Source organism: Biomphalaria glabrata, chromosome 7, assembly GCF_947242115.1.
Source record: "Biomphalaria glabrata chromosome 7, xgBioGlab47.1, whole genome shotgun sequence".
In the NCBI taxonomy this organism is placed as follows: Eukaryota; Metazoa; Mollusca; class Gastropoda; family Planorbidae; genus Biomphalaria; species Biomphalaria glabrata.
The window spans coordinates 1,616,589-1,637,784 of NC_074717.1; the positions used below are offsets into that span (position 1 = coordinate 1,616,589).

The following is a 21,196-nucleotide window of genomic DNA, read 5'->3' on the forward strand; positions in this document are numbered from 1 at the left end:
GTTAATTTTATTATATAATGAAATTAATGGATCTTTTTTTTGTATTTTCGTGTGTCAAAGTAAAAAACTATCTGCGCAAAGTGTATTTCTTAAAATTAGATCTAGGTCTAAATCCTTTCTATCTTTTCTTATGTCAACATTGTAGACATGGCCTAGATCCATAAAATACTATAGCTGTAATAGAGTCGGAGAACTTTATTTTTTTTTTGAGGGTCTTACATTTGTTTTAGGGCTACAATACATTCACTAAGGTCTAAGTTGGTACCCAAGGAACATTCCTGCCTAGTTTTATCAAGATTGGTCAAGCGGTTTTGATGTCTATAAGTAACATACATACATACATACATACATACTCCACACATTCTACTTTATAATATAGATCACAAATTTGCATGGAATCTTTAGTTCTAAGATTAATAACTCTTATTATATAAAAATCCGCGAAATGGGATTGTAATATATCTAAACTTTGAAAACTAAAGATCATTAATTTTCTGAGACAGAAAATCAATTTCCAAGACTCATAACGCGAATTCCCTTAAAGCATGATAAAGAGCTACGTACACAATGATCTGATAGGAAATTTGTCTGTTTCCAGTCTAGATATAGTTTATATAGGCCTGTGTAACATACTCTCTCTTGTAACTGCTTGAAATACGACCAAAGAAGGAGGTTGTTTTCTTCTGAGGGAGACAACTCGCATTGTGGTTCATAGGCGCTAGTGACATCCCCTTTAGGTCGTAAGTTCACGACATTAACGTGCTGACGTCTGCTAGGTCTCCCCACAATGTTTCATTCATTACAAGAAAGAAAGACAAAAGGGAATAAATACATAATAAGGAAGACTTTGTTACAGAAAGTTTGGGATATAAAAATGTGTATACAAATTGTTAGGAGCTCTCTCATCCTTCTATTCAACAATGTCAATAAAGCAACAAATTTGCCAAACATCTGCATCAACAAAGCATCTGATTAAAAAAAAAATAGTTTGTAAATAAACCAAGTCCTTGGGCTTTATAAACATATGCATGTAAACTGCATTTCAGAATGCACCGAACTATATTCATCTCCTCCGTCGAATGACAAGAAGCCACAGATGAATGCCCTCAAGTTGACTCTATTGCGTCATTGATATAGTGACAAAAACTTTGGCAGCGATATGCAGGTTTTGTTTCGGATATAATGACGACACAAAAGTTATAATTTTATAAAACACAAATCTCTTCGCTAGTAACTGTTTGAAGAGTCAAAGTGTATTTGTGTCAATGTTTTAATGTCTATATAGGAAGTACTTGGCTTGGATTATTAACTCTTTCTCTCCGTTATTATTTAACACGTTCTGGTGGAATCAACGTTGGTATCGTCAGTTAGGAGACAAAGAGTTAATAATCTTCACGTGTATTAAAAAGATAATCTTATTGTTTATTTCGTTAAATGCCAGCTACAGGATTAATAAGAATCCATGTTTTACATCAGATGAATTTAGATTGCCTTAAAATTCCATTTCCCCGAAGTTCATATCATGGATAGTGTTACTGCATACTTTTGCTGGGAACATGGTTCCCTAACTGTTAATAATCATGTTTCATTGTCATTAGGTTTCTTCTTGTGAGAACATAGTTACTGCTAACACTCTTGTTCCCTAGTTATTGTTCCCGAACTATTAAGAAACATGTTCCTTTTCCTGATAGTAATCATGTTCCCTAGTCATTAGGTTCCACTTTTGGGAACATAGTTACTGCTAATACTCTTGTTCCCCAGTCATGTTTCCGCTAAAGAAACTAGGTCCAAAACTATTAAGAATCATGTTTCTTTTGCTGGTAAGTTTCATGTTACCTTTACACTCTCGTCATTAAGTTTCCTGTTCCCTAGAGTCTGATATTTCAGAAATCTCCTTGGACCTGTCTGACCTTGAGAACGAGAAGGCTCTGCGTCTGAAGAAACCTTTTTCGCACGCCTTGAAGGTGAAAATGTTCTTGACCTCTTCTCGGAAGTGCTCGGATGTGAAGCTGTAGATGAACGGGTTGGCCACATTGTTGGCCAAGGGGCTGAGTTTGGCCAGGTCGTAGATGGCCTTCAGCCCCGGGCTCATCGCGGCCTCCACGGATTGGTCCAGCATCGAGATAATCATGGTGACGAAGTATGGGGCGTAGCTCGCGAAGAAGACGACGGTGATGGCGATGAAGACCACGGCCGACTTCTGCATCACCTCCGTCTGCTTCTGCCGCTTCAGGGTCTCCGCGCCCCCGGCGAGGGAAGGGCGCCGCTTCAGCTCGTCGTGCTTCTCCGCCAGCCTTCTCAGGACGATGATCACCTTCGCGTAGAGGACGAACAGGGCCGCCATCACGGCCATAAAGACCAAAGACAACATGGCTATATACACGTAGAATATGACCCCGTTCTTGCTCTCGGTTTTAATGAAGCAGTAGCTTACTTGCACCTGGTAATGTTTGAAGACCACGGTGGTCATCCCAAAGAGCCATACAGTCGGGATGTCCAGCAAGCAGGCGATGATGACGCTCACAGCGAAGAGCTTCTTGGCGAGGATGGTGCCGATCCCAGTTTTACGTAGCAAACATAACTTCATGAATCTGAGAAATAGAAAAATGCAAAATTATATTGAACAATGTTTTGATATTTACATAGCTTCTATCAATCAATATCCACAATAGGGCTCCACAGCCAAATGAAAAAGTGTTCGAGATGAACCATAGTCGTTTAACGACTGAAGAATGCCAAAGTGTGTGAGTGTGTATATATATCAATTCACTCTGTCTGTCTGTTTGGTAAAAAGTGTGTACACTTTATTTTCCCCAAATCCATTCTCAGATCAAATTGAAATTTTGCACAATTATTCATTGACATTGACAAGACTTGAATCAATTAAAGAAGTAAACAATTAGACAATTAATTACTGATAATTCATTATTCAACAAGGGAAACTAATACTTCAGTATTAACAGATATGGCTAAATTTGTTTGGTTAAGAAACTATTTATTGTACAAAAAAAACATGAATCAATAAACAAAAATACCCAATCAGTCAATTAATTACTGGTGATTACATTATTTAATTGATATTGCATAAGGGAAATAGCTTGTACATTATTGGTACATATAGTTTTAAGGACGGAGTTTTTTCTCTTTTTAAATATTTTTATATATATAATACTTTTATTTATAAAGCGTTGTTAACGAACAAAATGTAGGCTCAAGTCGCTGTAATAACATTACAAACATAGAAACATTGTAATTGATCTGAAAATAATCTTTAAAAGTTTTAAATAAGTAGGTCTTAATGTTCTTCTTAAAAGTGGTGTAGCATGTTGTCTGTCTGAGATTAATGGGGAGTGAGTTCCAAACCTTTGGTCCGTGCACTGAAAAAGCCCGCAGACCGTAGCTTTTTTTGAGTAACTCATGTATCTACGAATGTTTAACCGGGAAGGGGGTGGGGCTTTGTCATAAAACAATGTTTTCAATGCCCGCATACAAATAAAAAACAACAATTAGTAATGTCGAAATAAATAGCGATAGAACATGATCACAGTTACTGTTGCTATATTTGAATTAAATTGTACCTAAGACACCCAACGATTGCTCCAGTGTAATATAACTAATTTTAATAATGGCGAATAGTTTATAATGAGTTGCTATCATTTAATGTGATTAAAAAAGTTTGAAATAATGTCCTGAATGTCCTAACTGTTTTAAATATCCTTAATGTTTGAATATTCATAAGGTTCTAAATGCCCTTAATGTTTTAAATGTCCCTTATGTCGTAAATGTCTTTACTGTTTTGAATTTCTCTAATGTCCTAAATGTCCCTAATGTCTTTAATGTTTTGAATGCTACATATAACCTAAATGTCCTTAATGTCCTAATGTCTTATTTTTTAATGCCCCTAGTGTCTTAAGCTTCTTAAAATGTTCACCGTCCACAATGTCCTACATGTCCTTAATGTCCTAGTGTATTTAATGTTTTAAATGCTCCTTATGTCCTAAATGTTCTTAATATTTTGAATGTTATAAACATCATTATTTTTTTTTCAATGTCCAGCTGGTCCTCAATGTTTTGAAAGCCATGATTATTAATGTACTACATTGTATAATTAACCTTACTGTCCAGAAAGCTTTTATTGTCCTGCAAGATAATGGCCTCATCGCCATAACAAAAATAAAAGTTCGAAAATCTAAGAACAGTGACTTTTAAGCTCAAGTCACGTGAAAGAGTTGAGTTAGCACTGCGTAACAAAAAAAAAAGCCCTTAAGTGCACTGACCTGTCCGCTGCTATGATGACCAACAAACAGCCCGAGGCTATGGCCGTGCTCAGCGCTACGAAAGACATGAAGATACAATTGATCTGGAAGCCGTCACTTCCTGGGTTGACCACTGTATACAGCAGAGAGGGGAGGGCCAGGACAAGATTGCACAAGTCAAGGACAGCCAACATCTGAAAATTACCATTTGTTATACTGTAAGACTTGCATTCAGAATAAATATTTTTTTCTAGTAATGCTAAATAGTAAAATCATTAATCCAAAAAAATTTTAGACAATATATAAAAAACATTATTAAATATACAAAAAAGAGAGTTGGAAAGCAGTTAGTGTGGGAACACAAACTCAAAATCGGCACCGGAAGTTTGTTTGTTTGTAAAATGTTTTACATGTTTCGGATGTTCCTAACACCTTTAGTAAAATCACTAAATTTAGAAAGCCTTCAGGACAGAAGACTCAAAAGTAAAGTAGCAATTATACATAAAACACTAAACCATAATCTTCAAATACAAAAACAAAATTTAATAAAATACTCTGAAAGACACAAAGATAGAGCCACAATCCCAGTCCCATATGCTAGGACAAATTTGTACAAATGCTCCTACTTCCCTAGTGCTATTAGAGCATGGAATGGGTTGCCTGAGCTAGCCAGGAAAACCAGTGACTTGGCAGAGTTTAAGTCATTGGTTAATATGCATGACTGAATGCATGACGCGTAGGACGTAATCATCTTCTTTTTTTTTGTAGTAACGTCTGTATTATATAAGATAAGATAAGTTCCTTCTGAGTTGAAGATAGTTTACTTCCTAGTCCAAACCTCCCGCAGGACGACGGGGGATAGGAGCGAGCTGGGTTTGAACCCTGGGCCATCGATAAATTCAAACGACAGTCCAGCGCGCAAACCGCACGACCAGGTAGCCAAGTGGTCCACTCAGGCAAGTAAAAAGGCAGATTTCAATATTTTCAGAAAGAATATCAGAAACTATGAACTACGAACAATCAAAAACTACAACCCCATCTACATTGATACAAAGAGAAGAGACATGCTGCTGTCGAAAGTGTTGCCGATGCTGTTGACTTTAGTTAGCTGACTAACGGCTTGATACCACAGAATACGGAAATTTATTAATGTTATTATTATTACATTGTTAATATTCATATGTATTCAATGAGCTGATAGTTATGAAGATATAATTAAATGCGAACCTGGCCTAACTGATGTTATTGAATGATAATCTAATTGATATTCCTGTTTTGTAAAGAACCTTTTTTTTAATGTGAATCTCGTCTAGGGCCTCGAATCATCTAAGGCAGGGGTGGGCAACCTTTTTCTACCGACGGCCGCATAAAAAAAAAATTGGGGACTGGCGGGCCGCATAATTTTGTTTTTACTCGCAATTGAGGAATTGCAACAACAGTTAGCAATTTCCTGAACTAATTTTACGAATAATTTTTTAAATTTTGGTATTGTCTTTTTACATCACAACATTTCACCAGGAAAACCAGTGACTTGGCAGAATTTAAGTCATTGGTTAATATGCATGACTTTTTTGAAGTAACGTCTGTATTATATAAGATAAATGTTTAATTGTACTTAATGTGAAGCATTTAACTGTTTACATCCGTGCATAATGTTCTGTAACTGTAGAACTACTAGCTTACTAGTTGTTTAGTTCTTGCGACTGCTGTCAAATTACAGTCAGTGAGCATCGACCTGTTCTATTACTTCATAATTTTCAAACAAACGAAATAAAGCGTGTTCACAGATGAATCAGGCTCCGAATAATGTGAAAGCTTTGCAGCAAAGTTTTCTTAAGTATAGCTTCTGGCAGTCATGAAACTTCTGTGGAAGAAGTCACTGGAATGACTCTTTCAGGTCATAATTTGCTTGGAGGTATGTCATCTGGAGCTGAATCAGCTTCTGCATTAAATGGTAAGCTGATGGTATTGAAAACTAGTTCCAAGTTCTTGACGTCTTAAAATTTGCTTTCAAATTCCACAATGAAAGAATCCAAATAAGTCTTGTAATTTCATCAATTTCACTAGAAATAATTTCACCTTTCAGCTAAGGAAAATGATAAGACCCGATTTCACTCGCTGGCTCAAGAAGTGTAATAACTTTGTTTGAAAAGATTTAAAATGCAGATACATTTCATTTGCAAACAAAACATTGCAATGTCTCCAATGTAAGAAAAAAAAAAAAAAAAAAAAAAAACCATGAAGTCTTTCTTCAACTCTTCATTAGAAATATTAGTAACAAAGTCACAGTCCTTCAATGAACCTAACTATTTCCTCCTTGAGATTCCATATTCTTCTAGGCCAGCGGATACTACTGTGTAACCGAACATCGGCATGTTTTGTTCCAAATCTTCAAGTACTTCTCGGAACTGCCAGTCATGGCCAGCAGATAATTGGAGACCATTGGCAAAGTGAATTAGTTGGCATCAAATAAAATTTAAAAAAAAACAGCGACAACAGTAAAATTATTCAATTTATTAAAAACCTATTGTACTTCAACAATAACATTGATGACAAGTTTCGCTATTTCTTCTCTAGAATACTACCTCCAGAACATGAGAGGCCCTCACCAATTGGTGACTCTAAGCAGTTTGTCTATGCCTAAGGCTGGCCCTGTGCCAATAATAAGATCATTGAGAAATCAATTCCAACAATATATTTGATACTCAATGCTTTATTTTATTTAAAAAGCCTGTTGTTCTTAGTCAAAGTACGAGCTCCATTAGTTGATACACTTGCCAACTTGTACAAGCCGACTTAACACTTTCTACACAGTGTTTGATAGAATTGAATACTGTTTGTCTTTGACTGAATGTTTCGAAATATTGCCATTAAGAATAATCTTCGTTTACTTTACACTTTTTAGAATGACGTTTTAAGACAATGTTTCTTTAGCTTCTTCATGATAAGTGATAAGAATCAAAAGTTTCAATAATTTCTAGATCTATAGATATTTACAATAATTTATTTAAATATATTTGCATTTTTATATGTGTAATGTGTGAGAACACCTAATTTCTTAAGGCGTCGGCGGGCCGCATAAAACACTTTGGCAAGCCGCATGTGGCACGCGGACCGTAATTTGCCCACCCCTGATCTAAGGACAGCCCTGTGATAGGATAGTTTTTATTTAAGTATGAACGATCTAAGGGAAGCAACCTTGATATTTAGATTACAATCAAGATTAACTACTTTGCAAAATGATTTATGCGACTGGATACGGAATTTTGAGACATAGAAAAAATAACAGCAATGTAAACATGTAACAGCAGCAATGATTGGTTGAAAGGAAAAGTGTTAGTGGAATTAAATTATTGGTTAAATATCAAATTTCATGCGACGGAAAATTTTAAGAGTATCACGAGGAATCAAGAAATGACGTTAAAAGTCAAATCGCAATTGTATGGTTGTCTTTTACTCTTCACCTCTCGTCTTGTCTTATTTTATCTTATCTTATAAAATATAGACGTTACTTCAAAAATAAGACGATTGCGTCTTACGCGTGTCCCTGGGTCAATCTAGTGAAGCACTATTCGTTTGTTGAGTAGTATCAATGTACTTATCTCTAATACATATGGTATCTTGCATAGCAGACATTGCCTACAGAAAAGAAAACAATCTCTAGTGTCGTGCGCATGTTAAGTGTGTTCTATTGTCTAATTTGTGCCCACTTATTGGCAGGATTAACACAGGAAGTCCTTGTTGCCTAGGATTCAGTGTGTCATCTTTTTGGTGGCTTTGGGGGAATGACATTGTGTCTTTCTAGTGATATGTGACTCTCTGGTGTATTGTCTCTCTGTTGCATTGTTTATCTCTGGTGCATTGTGTCTCTATGTTGCACTGTGTCTCTCTGTTGTAGTGTGTTTCTGTTGCGTTGTGTCTCTATGGTACATTGTGTCTCTCTGTTGTATTGTGTCTCTCTGTTGTAGTGTGTCTCTGTTGCGTTGTGTCTCTTTGGTACATTGTGTCGCTCTGGTGCATTGTGTCTCTCTGTTGTAGTGTGTCTCTGTTGCGTTGTGTCTCTATGGTACATTGTGTCTCTCTGTTGTATTGTGTCTCTCTGTTGTAGTGTGTCTCTGTTGCGTTGTGTCTCTTTGGTACATTGTGTCGCTCTGGTGCATTGTGTCTCTCTGTTGTAGTGTGTCTCTGTTGCGTGGTGTCTCTCTGGTGCATTGTGTCTCTCAGGTGCATTGTGTCTTTCTGCTGTAGTGTGTCTATGTTGCGTTGTGTCTCTCTGGTACATTGTGTCTCTCTGTTGTATTGTGTCTCTCTGTTATAGTGTGTCTGTTGCGTTGTGTCTCTCTGGTACATTGTGTCGCTTTGGTGAATTTTGACTTTCTGCTTTAGTGTGTCTCTGTTGCGTTGTGTCTCTCTGGTACATTGTGTCTCTCTGTTGTAGTGTGTCTCTCTGTTGTAGTGTGTCTGTTGCGTTGTGTCTCTCTGGTGCATTGTGTCTTTCTGCTGTAGTGTGTCTATGTTGCGTTGTGTCTCTCTGGTACATTGTGTCTCTCTGGTGCATTGTGTCTTTCTGCTGTAGTGTGTCTCTGTTGCGTTGTGTCTCTCTGGTACATTGTGTCTCTCTGGTGCATTGTGTCTCTCTGTTGTAGTGTGTCTGTTGCATTTTAAATCTGTTGCATTGTGTCTCTCTGGTGCATTGTGTCTTTCTGCTGTAGTGTGTCTATGTTGCGTTGTGTCTCTCTGGTACATTGTGTCTCTCTGTTGTAGTGTGTCTCTCTGTTGTAGTGTGTCTCTGTTGCGTTGTGTCTCTCTGGTACATTGTGTCTCTCTGTTGTAGTGTGTCTCTGTTGTAGTGTGTCTCTGTTGTAGTGTGTCTCTCTGTTGTAGTGTGTCTCTGTTGTAGTGTGTCTCTGTTGTAGTGTGTCTCTCTGTTGCGTTGTGTCTCTCTGGTACATTGTGTATCTCTGTTGTAGTGTGTCTCTGTTGCGTTGTGTCTCTCTGGTACATTGTGTCTCTCTGGTGCATTGTGTTTCTGTGTTGTAGTGTGTCTCTGTTGCGTTGTGTCTCTCTGGTACATTGTGTCTCTCTGGTGCATTGTGTCTCTGTGTTGTATTTTTATTTTTTTTCTCTGATGTTGTGTGTCTTTAATATACTGTGTCTCTCTGCTTAGCTTCGCGGCAAATACTAAACGGGAACTTATTAGACTATGTAAAGAACCTCCCACCAACATCAAGTACAGGAATTTAGGACTCAAAATGAAACAAAAATACGACAATGAGATCCACAACAGACATCCCGCTGCAGAGCGCACAATGCAGAACTATACAGCCTAGTGAGTAATGCGACCCAAATTACAATACTCAAGCTTACCAACAGGATGCACGCATTATGTCAATAGTGAATGTATGGTGGTTATGTATCACAATACTGTTATTTTGAATCTAGAGAGGTTATTACACTTTTCATTGTATATAATTTCCTGATGATTACAAGGGTAAGAACGATAAATGAGTTTGTACGAATGTATTGTTTTCTTTCGGTTGTTCCCCTTTATCTAACTCGCAATGGTTATTTAACTAGCAAACTAAGTTTCAAAATTGTTCAAAGTTTAATTCTACATTAGCTACAACTACTACTACTTATAATATAAATACTAATCATAGTAATAATAATAATAATAATAATAATCTTTATTATCCGTAAGGAAATTTGTCTTACAATTCGTGCATTACACCAAAAAAAAAACATTCACACCAGACTCACTCATAATTTACATGTGACAAAGTTTATACCAGATTGTTCTTATTTAAAGGTATAATAGTATAATACAGCGGCGTAGCAAGGCATCTCTGGGCCCGGGTTCAAGATATGCTTATTGCCCGCCCCCCTCCCTCTGCATGGCCATCAAGTATGCACCAGTACCTTAAAAAACAACATTCTTTTGTCGGTACTACTTTCTAGAAGTAATGGAGTCATGACATTCAAAGCACTTTTTTGACGCATACTTAGACTTAGGTCCTCCCGCGCCGTTCCACGCAGAAATAGGTCTAAGGCTTAAATCCCAATGGCAATCGTCGCGTATCCTTTTTGTGTTATATCTATGTTAGAAACATATTAAGACTAAGTAAATTCTATAAGGATTGATACATTTAAATTATTACAATCATGAACTTTTGTTTTCAATTTTTTTTAAGTACCTCTGTGGGCCCCTATTCGTCATTCGCCCGGGTTCATTACACCCCTTCGCACCATGGATGACACGCCACTGGTATAATAATGACAATAATGATAATATTTATTAAATGTAAAAACTTAAAAATATATTTAATTTGTAAGTCATACATTTCCTTCAGATTTGTAATTAGTCAGGTCCTATACTATGCCTTCATCAAGATGTCAGGGGATAGCTGCGGGCAGGGTTTGAACTCGGCACCGTCGTAACGACAGTTCGAAGCGCATACCGCTCGACCATGTACACCCGATTGCCTGAAAATATGCCAATATTAGGATGGCTGTCTGGTCGTGTGGTATGCGCTCCGGACTGTCGTTCGATGGTATCGATGGTCCGGGGTTGGAAACCCCGCCCGCCTGCGGAAGGTTTGGTCTAGCAAGTAAATCATTAAATTTGAAGGAACATCCGAACTGTGTAAAATAAATAAAGACACTGTAAATTCTTGATTCACGTGAAGTGCTTGAATTCTAAGTGTCGTTAGCTGGGCCCTAACATGAATGGGATCATACTAATAATACTATAGTCCTACTGCAAGGAAGTGATCTCAGTCACAAGATAAGGCTATCCTCTGACTACAAGAAATTATATCACTGCACTATATATATATATATATATAAACAAAACTTCAAATTGACAGGGGGAGATAAAAGTAAAGGAAAGACTTGCAGACGATCAGATTGAACTGGAAGGATGCTTCGAGAACACCATACTAGGTGCTAAACTAAAAAGCCGAACTAAATACTAAACTTTATGTTAAACACCAGTTTGGATATTTAAGTTAAACACTCAAAATTTATGCTTAAGAAAAAAAAGGCACACAAGTCTACAGTGTCAATGAGAGTGAAAATTATTTTTAATAAAACAAAATGCAAGCATTGTTGCGACATTTTTTACATTGGAACGTAGGTGTCTAGACGCGATTCTCCAAAACGGCTCTATTTAGAAATTTGACAGTTGATATACATCAGTGGGAAAACTCTAAATTGACCGTTATATCTTTTTAAAGTATAAAAAAGAATAAAAAAAAAATAAAATCTGGCTAGAGACCTAGACAATTTTTATCTTGAGCAGACTATGCGTTTTCGGATAGTTCCGCATGTATGCATTATTCTTTCAAGAGTTTTCTAAATTAATCTTCAGGAATATTTCTAAGTCTACATCAAAAGATCCATTAGTAGAATACCAACAACATATAGATGTGTACATTCGTTTAACCACGATTTCATTAAAGGAGGGGGACTAAATGGTTAAGGGTGAAAATATCCCCTTTTTTTAAAATCTAACATTCAATAGTTATTAAGAGCAGAATAATCAATCTATTAAGGGGTTAGTGTCTTTTTTTTTTTCGTTGTAAGTGTTTTTTCAAATATGTTTCTTATTCAACTAGTTTTACACCTAAAATATAATCTTGACAACATTTTTATAAACTAATAAATTGCAAAATCCTATTGGTGAATTGTGCATAAATTTAAATTATGCCATCTTAAAAATGCTGATAATGAGAAACATGAATTTGGAATGTCCATTATTCCTTAAAGTTAAAAGTACTGTAAGGGACTTATTAAGAGCTAACTGTGGCAACTATGTAAATGTTAACTTATCTATTGTTTTAAACAAGCTACCGATACTAAAAAAAAATGGCGCATAAGAAACTTAATTATTGTTTCCGAATACAGGAATCTTGTTTGGGCTAGCTGGCTCAAAGCTCTACATTATATCCTAATCACTTAGAATTGACATTTAGGAAAATAATGGATTTTAGGGTAGAAAATTATCTAGTTTGATTTTCATATAATTTTACAATTAGTATTCTAGAAATGGGGTGTTGGGGGTCAGGGATATTTGATATTGTGTTGATTTCTGTCTCTAGTGGTCTGGTGTGAATGTACACTTTGGTTTCTTATAGTTATGTTTTTTGTTTGGTGTAATGCACAAATTGTATGACAAATTTCCTTACGAATAATAAATATTATTATGTTAGAAATGAACGAGTAGTCATTCTCTGGCGCTGCCAGGGTCGAGTTTCGCTAAAGAGAAACAAAATTCATCGTAGTCCCTTTAACAGTTTCCACTGAGGAATTTTCTGGTGATGTGGCAGGTCTGCAGCAGTACCGCCCTCTGACAGGCAACGAAGATGTTCCTAGGAATGTTAAGGGCCTTGAAGGTGTCTGTGAGGTCAGTTGTTATTATCCCCTCGGTTGATATAACAATGGGGTATATTGTTATTTTGGACAATTTCCATAGACGCTTAATCTCCAAGCCTAGGTTCCCATATTTTCTTTGTTTTTCTATCTCAGTTTTTCGTAAATTATGAGACAGTGGTACGGCGATATCGATAATGATAGCGGTTTTTTCTTTTTTATCGATGAACAGCAGATCCGGGCGATTGAAATCTACCGTTTTGTCGGTCAGAATAGGCCTATCCCAGTACAGCAGATATTCAGTAGACTCGAGAACCTCTTGCGGAGAGTATTTATAATAAGGGGGAGTGTCCTTATCGATCAATTTGTACGTCAAAGCCAGGTGTTGGTGTATTAACTTTGCAACTTGGTTATGGCGACCTAGGTAGGCTGATTCTGATAGGGCTGGACATCCTGCCATAATGTGTTCAATCGACTCGCCCACATTTCCACATTTTCGGCATTTGTCGACAACATTGAGTTTCAGGATATGCTTCTCGTAATTTTTTGTCCTGATTACTCTGTCCTGTATTGCTGTAACAAAGCCTTCTGTTTCAGGGTAGAGATGACCTGCTTTGAGCCATGTTAAGGAAGCAGCCTTGTCGATGTTGTCCCCATGTAATGAAGCCGGAAATTTTCCGTGGAGTGTTTTTTCTTCCCATTGGCGAATCTCATGCCCTACGTCGTCCAAACCGATATTGACATCAGCATTGTGTAGGTTCAGAGGGGTTGCATCGGAGTCGTATTTCCGTAGGAAGGAAACTAATTTGTTGCTGGAGGCGAGCAGTTTTGATCGTATTTTTAAAACTTGCATCTTGCACAATTTGAAGATATTCTGCAATCCACGACCCCCATCCTTCCTGGGCAGGTATAACCTTATGGTGGGGGATTTGGGGTGTAGGCATCGAAACTTGGTTAGTAATTTTCTAGTGAGTCTGTCAATGTCATGTAGGTCGGTGTCAGTCCATTTGATCACACCGAACGTGTAAAGGAGCACAGGGACGGCCCAGCTGTTAATTGCAGTGATGAGATTACTGCCAGACAATTTGGTGTTGAGGATTTTATTAACTCTTTGCCTATATTTGCCAAGAAAGTCCTCTTTTAATTTCTTATGGTTTATCTTGGCATTCTGGTTTATTCCAAGATATTTATAAAGAGAGGCAGAGTTCAATTCCTCGATGCCTTCAAATGCAATGTTGGTGTTCGTTGCCTTGCCCTTTTTAATGCTTATAATGCCACACTTATCCAGGCCAAAAGACATACAGATATCGTCACTAAAGCATTTTACCGTTTTGATTAAGGTGTGTAATTTTTGCTCGGTTTCTGCATATAGCTTTAGATCATCCATGTATAATAAGTGGGACACACATTTTGTACATTTAGTGTCAACCCTAAAACCGTTTGTAGAGTCTTGGAGTAATGTAGATAGAGGATTAATCGCTAGGCAGAACCAGAGTGGAGATAGTGAGTCACCCTGGTATATACCTCTTCTGATGTGCACAGAACCTAGTTTATCACGATTTAGGTGCAGGTTTATCTTCCAATTATTCATACAGACTTTTAATAGTTGTTTTATTCTTGGGTTGATTCTATGGATGTCCAGGGTTTTTAATAGCCAATCATGCGGAACTGAATCGAAAGCTTTTTTGTAGTCGATGTAACACATGTGTAAATTTCTCTTTCTTCTATTAGCTTGATGCAATATAATACCATCTATAGTTAGCTGTACTTTACAGCCCATCGACTCTTCAATGCAACCTTGTTGTTCATCTGCTAGTAGCTTATGGGCAGAACAAAATTTATACATTTTACTTTTTAAAAGTGAAGTTAATAGTTTATACACCACTGACAGACAAGTGATAGGGCGATAGTTTGATGGTTGGTTCGGATCCCCTTTTTTGGGGAGGAGAGATGTTCTCCCTTCAGTGAGTTCCAACAGCATTGAAGACGGTTCTGATATTAGCTCGTTAAAACTTGATGTTAGTGGTGCATGTACGGCTGTAAGTTTTTTCAGCCAAAAGTTGTGTATATTGTCCGGTCCAGGAGCAGTCCAGTTGTGGGTTTTTGAAATAGCTGCGGAGACTTCCTCAGCTGTGAAATCCTCATCAGGCATTTCTGGTATTAGGTTGTTTTTAGTTTGGATTTCCTCAATCCAGTCAGCCTGCACATTGTAATGTAGCGGGTCGGACCAGAGCGCCGCCCAGTAGTCGGTAAAGGAGCCGTGTTTAGTGCTATCAATGGTTTGAATTTTGTCAGCACCATTATCAGCTAGTTTACGGAAGAACTGTTTTCTCGTGTGCTGAAATAAAGCGTTATGCTCCTTTCTTTTGGTGGTTTCGTTGTAGCGCTTTAACCTAGCTCCCTTTAGTTTAGCTTTCTGTCTCAGAGTATCTTTCAAACATAAGAGTCGTGCGTGGCTATCACAGTCCGTCAATTTGATTCCAGTTGTTTTTAGTATTGTCTTTATTTTGTTAAGTATTTTCGCGGAATCGTTGTTTCCCAGATATTGTCCAATTGTATCCATTTGGCTTCTCAGTTGATTAATATTGTCTTCAAGGCGCCTTTTCCATGCTGGCACATGTTGTTTTGGTCTTTGATTAATTGGGCCTAGCTCGAAGGTCTTTTGTCCAGAGAGCTCCGTGACAGCCACAGCGGCGCAGTATATAGCGAGGTGTGTCTCAAACAAGTTTCTTGGTGTTTCAAAATGGTTGGCTAAGACTTTATTTATTTCATTAATATATGTGTTTGTCTCTTTCTTGACGTTTAGCTTGGGGATACGAGGCCGAAAGTTAAGATTAGTGTTTTTATAACGGTCTATAAGATTAGAAAATTTTGAGTGTAGCTCATTACTTATTGCCGATGTTGGGTCATTCTCTTGTTGGTTGGGTGTTCTACTAATGTCTTCGTTGGTCGGCTGTGTGGGCGTGTCGTTTATGTCTGAGATGAGCTCTTGTATATGAAGCTCATGACCTACTTCCCTTCTTATCACGTCAATTTCTGCAGGGGTCAAATAACATTTTTTAATTATTACAGATCTTCTGTCTACAACATTCTGCTCTGTAAGGTTTAGATTAGGGTATAATTTGTTAAATTCCAGGGAGAGTTTTTGCCTATAACCTGGGAGAGGTTTATCATCACAAATGTTTACACGGAAGAACGATTTGATGATGTCTATATTCATTTCTCTCGTCCATTTGATCCTTTTGGCTCCTCTTGTTCTACCACCAACAGCACCTCTCAATTGTGTGGGGTGCGAGTCAGGGAGTAGACCGACCTCTTGTGTTTGGTCATGAGGTTGTGAATTGCCCTCAGTAAACACTCGACTCATTGGTGAATAATAGTTACCGCCTAATTTATTTCATATTCATCGCTATCCTGGAAGAAGCAATGGGTCCGTTCTATTTCCTCAAAATTCAAAAATGAAGATAAAAAAAAATGAACGTGCGTTGACTAGTTTATTTTGATCTACTGTCTCAGTACAGAAGCTTTTTAGATCTAGGTCTAGTAAACATGGAAGTGACGCAGCGAAAATGGCGTCCCTAGCCTAGGATAAGAAGTGATCTTAAAACCAAGAAAGTTTTCAAACCCAATGCATAAAAACATCATAAATATATGCAGACCTACAACCATGTAGCAGTACTTCAGTATTTGTAAAGTCTAGGGTACAAATACCTCCTTGATCTCGCTAAAAAGTGCACTGAGTCAGAGAGAAGGAAAACACGCCATAGCTTCCGGCGGCCATTATTATTATTATTATTATTATTATTATTAATGGTTAGGTAGTATGTCTTTGATATTAAATAATATTTCTATTATTATTATTATATTTTTAAGGTTAATCCCTTTTCAATAGTTTATGATTTAATACTTGTGAATTATTAGAACTTACTAATAAAAACCTATAAAAATAAAAAAAAAATTAAAAAAACAAAAAAAAGCCCACAAAAGAGGCAAGATGGCCCATAAAAGAGGCACATAAAGCCCCAAAAAAGAGGCAAAGAAAAGAGGCCTAAAGCCCAAAGATTCTTATGATGATAAAGCTAAAATTGAATAGCGCAAATTCTGAGGTTTCCTTTAAAAAAAAAAAAAAAAAGTTAAAAGTACTGTAAGGGACTTATTAGAAGCTAACTGTGGCAAATATGTAAATGTTAACTTGTCTATTGTTTTAAACAAGCTGACAAAACTAAAAAATAAAATGGCATAGAGATTGAACTTGATTATTGTTTCCAAATACAGAAATCTTGTTTGGGCTAGCTGGCTCAAAGCTCTACATAATAATAAAGTGTTTGATCCTAATCACTTAGAATAGACATTTAGGAGAATTATTGATTTTAGGGTACAGAATTATCTAGTTTGATTTTCATATGCTTGTACAATACTTAGGCAGTATTTCAGAAATGGGGTGTTGGGGGTCAGGGATATCTGATATTGTGTTGATTGTTCTGGGGTAGAGGATCCTTGTATCAATTTTCTGTCTCTGGTGGTTTCAATGGTTAGGTAGTATGTCTTTGATATTAAATAAAATTTCTATTACTATTATTATATTTTTAGGTTAATCACTTTTCAATTGTTTATGATTTAATACTTGTGAATTATGAGAACTTACAAATAAAAACCTATATAAAAAAAAACACCGAACAAAGTCATTTATTACTAATAGTTAATTAACTAATTGTTTATTATTATTTATCTTTTTTTATTCTTGGATTGTCAGCTAAAAGAAAAAAATTGTGTACAATTTCAGCTTGATCTGAGATTGGGTGTGGGAGAAATTACGTGTATTAACTTTTTTGCCAGACAGACAGACACACAGACAGACGTAGTTGATATAAACTTTGTAAAAAAAAATTAACTAAATTGAATTATAATAAGATTTATTCTGAGCCACTGTAACCAGAAAATAAAAGAATTTACGTCGCTTACCCTTTTGAACAAGGTCACTGTATTACTGCGCCACCGGAAGTGGTAGATGTAGAAGACAAGGAGATTTCCGGCGATCCCCAGGACCATCATCATCGGCAGGACGATAAGCTCAGTCCCATGCCACGTGAATAGCTCCCCTTCCTGATAGGTCACATTGGCCTTAGAGGCCATGACGACACCAGTGCCATTGGCCACAAAGGCCATGGCCTTCGCTGAGTCAGTTCTCTCACTAGCCATGGGAAGGTCAGTGTCATTAGTCATAGGGGGCAAAGTAATGCTGGTGTCGTTCATCTCTGGTCACTTTAGTGGTGACTTCTTCAGCTTCTGGTCACTTTGGAGATAGGCTCCTTCAGCCACCGGTCACTTTAGAGATAGGCTCCTTCAGCCACCGGTCACTTCAGAGATAGGCTTCTTCAACCACTGGTCACTTTAGAAATAGACTTCCTTAACCACTGGTCGCTTTAGACTGGTCACTTTAAAGATAGACTTCTTTAACCACTGGTCACTTTAGAGGTACACGTCTCCGACAGATCTACAAATACAACAGAAACAAATGAATTACAATCTCTAGGCAGCTTTCTTTGCTTCTTGAACCAATTTTTTCACCATTTCTTTCATTGATTCTTTCATCACTCCATTCACTACTTACTGAAAAAGTAAAGTTACCCTTTCAGACCGTGCCACTTTGACCACCACTTATTTCACTACTTCTTTCACCACTTCTTTCAATGCTTCTTTCACCAATTCTTCACAATTTCATTCAGTGCGTCATTCATCAATTCATTCACAATGTCTTTCACTACTTATTTCGCCACTTACTTTATCACTTTTTTTCGCTGCTTCTTTCATCACTTTATTCGCCACTTCTTTCACCACTTCTTTAACTACTTCTTTCACCACTGCATTAACTACTTCTTTTTACTGTTTCTTTCGCCACTTCTTTCACCACTTCTTTCACCACTTCTTTCACCACTTCTTTCACCACTTCTTTCACCACTGCATTAACTACTTCTTTTTACTGTTTCTTTCGCCACTTCTTTCACCACTTCTTTCACCACTGCATTAACTACTTCTTTTTACTGTTTCTTTCGCCACTTCTTTCACCACTTCTTTCACCACTTCTTTCACCAGTTCTTTCACCACTTCTTTCACCACTTCTTTAACTACTTCTTTCACCACTGCATTAACTACTTCTTTTCACTGTTTCTTTCGCCACTTCTTTCACCACCTGGTTCAGTCTTTATTTTATCAATTCTTTCATCTCTTTTTTTCACCGCTCTTTCACTGCCACCTCCTACACAACCTACTTCACTGCTTCTTTCACCTCTTCTTTCAACCTTATTTTCACCGCTATTTTCACCACTTTTCACCACTTCTTTGACTGCTTCTTCCTATTCAAACCAACGAAGCATAAATGCTTTTGAATTGACCAAACAAGTGGAAATCTGGTGGGGCAAAACACTGAACTGAAAGACTTCGGTCTTTTCGACCTCTAGGACTCCATCTGACAAAAAAAATTGTGTGTTTTCGTTGGTGCCAAAGAGTCGAGCAGTTATGTCACCGATAATGGAATTAATCTATCAAGAACTAATCTAGCAAGAACTAACCTATCAAGAACTAAACTAGCAAGAACTAATCTAGCAAGAACTAAAATATCAAGAACTAACCTATCAAGAACTAAACTATCAAGAACTAAACTAGCAAGAACTAACCTATCAAGAACTAAACTAGCAAGAACTAACCTATCAAGAACTAAACTATCAAGAACTAACCTATCAAGAACTAAACTAGCAAGAACTAACCTATCAAGAACTAAACTAGCAAGAACTAACCTATCAAGAACTAATCTAGCAAGAACTAACCTATCAAGAACTAATCTAGCAAGAACTAACCTATCAAGAACTAAACTATCAAGAACTAAACTAGCAAGAACTAACCTATCAAGAACTAAACTAGCAAGAACTAACCTATCAAGACCTAAACTAGCAAGAACTAACCTATCAAAAACTAAACTAGCAAGAACTAACCTATCAAGAACTAAACTAGCAAGAACTAACCTATCAAGAATCTAGCAGGAACTAACCTAGCAGAAACCTAGCAAGAACTAACCTGGCAAGAACTAACCTGGTAAGAACTAGCTTAGCAAAAAACTAAGCTAGCAAGAACTAACTCAACAAGAGACTAATATGGCAAGAACTAATCTAGTAGGAACTTAGCTATAGCTAACCTAGCAGGAACCTGACAAGAACTAGCCTAGCAAGAACTAACCTGGTAAGAACTAACTTGGCAAGAACTAACCTAGCAAGAACTAACCTAACAAGAACCAAGCAGGAACCTAGCAAGAACTAGTCTGAGCAGACATAAGAACACATGACATATGTACATCTCCCCTTCCTGACAGTACTACATAAAATAAAGAACAAGGAAAATATTTTTAAAAATTTAAACAAAGCCTATATCAGAGAAAGGACCGCACAATTACAGCCATATCTCACAATAGGCCTACTGCTAGACTGATCTCTCTTTTTTTTTCTTTATCAGACAAAATTAATTAATTACCACTAATCAATTAACTAACTGATTAATTCTCAATTGATTCATTTATAGTCTTTTACAATCAATGATTGTTCGAACTTTCAACTTGATTTAAGTATGGGAAGTGGGAGAAATAATGTGTTCAAGATTTGTACCAGACAGTCAGCGTGAGTTAATATAAGCTTCGTGAAAATATAACCACAGAGTTTAGTTACACTCGTAGCTGCTCATTCACTGACTTTAGATCATTATCATTAGGGCGAAGAGCATTCAAAACAATGCAATAGCTTTACAGTGAATCTTGTCGAGTTGGCCTAGATCAGGGGCTCTCAACCTGTGGGTTGCGACCCCCTTGGGGGTCGATTGACGATTTGCCAGGGGTCGCCTAAGACCATCAAAAATAAGGATTGTTATTGTCTATTCTTCTATTGCTGTGTGTGTCTGGGTGGGGGGGGGGGGGGGTCGCGGCAGAGTGGGAGATTGTAAAAAAAAAGGGGGTCGCCGAGCTTAAAAGGTTGAGAACCGCTGGCCTAGATGTAAACCTTGCAATGTCATTGTCAGGAGCTACTTTGCTACCACGGATGTGGAGATGGAGAGGCCAAGGGCGATGATTCATTGCAGAAGTCATTCAAATGATTATAAATGTAAGCAGAAACCATCACAATAACAGACGTATTCATAGACAGGCGTATTCACAGACAGACGGATTGACAGACATGTGTAAGGCGTCATTGAATTCTGGGAGACAAGAACGCTCTCTTAGAAACAATTAAAAAAAAAATACTTTAAAAATTCATTAAGAGAACTTTTAAGTGCACTAAGAAAAAGGGGAAGTAATGCATCTAATATATAAATACAAGTGCATGAGCAGAGTCCAGGATCAACTAGATTAGTAATTAAGTTCTTCATAATTTTATCTACTCCAAATATTCAATTTCACCATTTTTTAAATTGCACCCAAATGAACTGTTGTCTTTTTTTTTTTTCTTCATATTTTAAAAATGCAGTTTGCTTATTTGATAATTATGAAATTCAGAAGTAAGATACCAATCATCATCATCACCAAACACCAT

The 21,196-nt window shown here is 37.1% G+C and overlaps 1 protein-coding gene across 2 annotated transcripts in view; it reads right to left on the bottom strand.

Annotated features, from left to right (window-relative positions):
• Positions 1 to 373: 373 nt before the first annotated feature.
• Positions 374 to 21,196, bottom strand: part of LOC106076933 (fMet-Leu-Phe receptor-like) — a 30,225-nt gene continuing 9,402 nt past the window's right edge. For both annotated transcript variants that reach the window (XM_056036145.1, XM_056036144.1), the window contains exons 2-4: positions 17,589 to 18,120; positions 4,278 to 4,450; positions 374 to 2,591 (exon numbers count right to left, since the gene is read on the bottom strand). In XM_056036145.1, the coding sequence (XP_055892120.1) occupies positions 1,853 to 2,591; positions 4,278 to 4,450; positions 17,589 to 17,879 (1,203 nt within the window). In that variant the 5' untranslated portion in view covers positions 17,880 to 18,120 and the 3' untranslated portion in view covers positions 374 to 1,852. The remainder of the gene's footprint in view (positions 2,592 to 4,277; positions 4,451 to 17,588; positions 18,121 to 21,196) is intronic.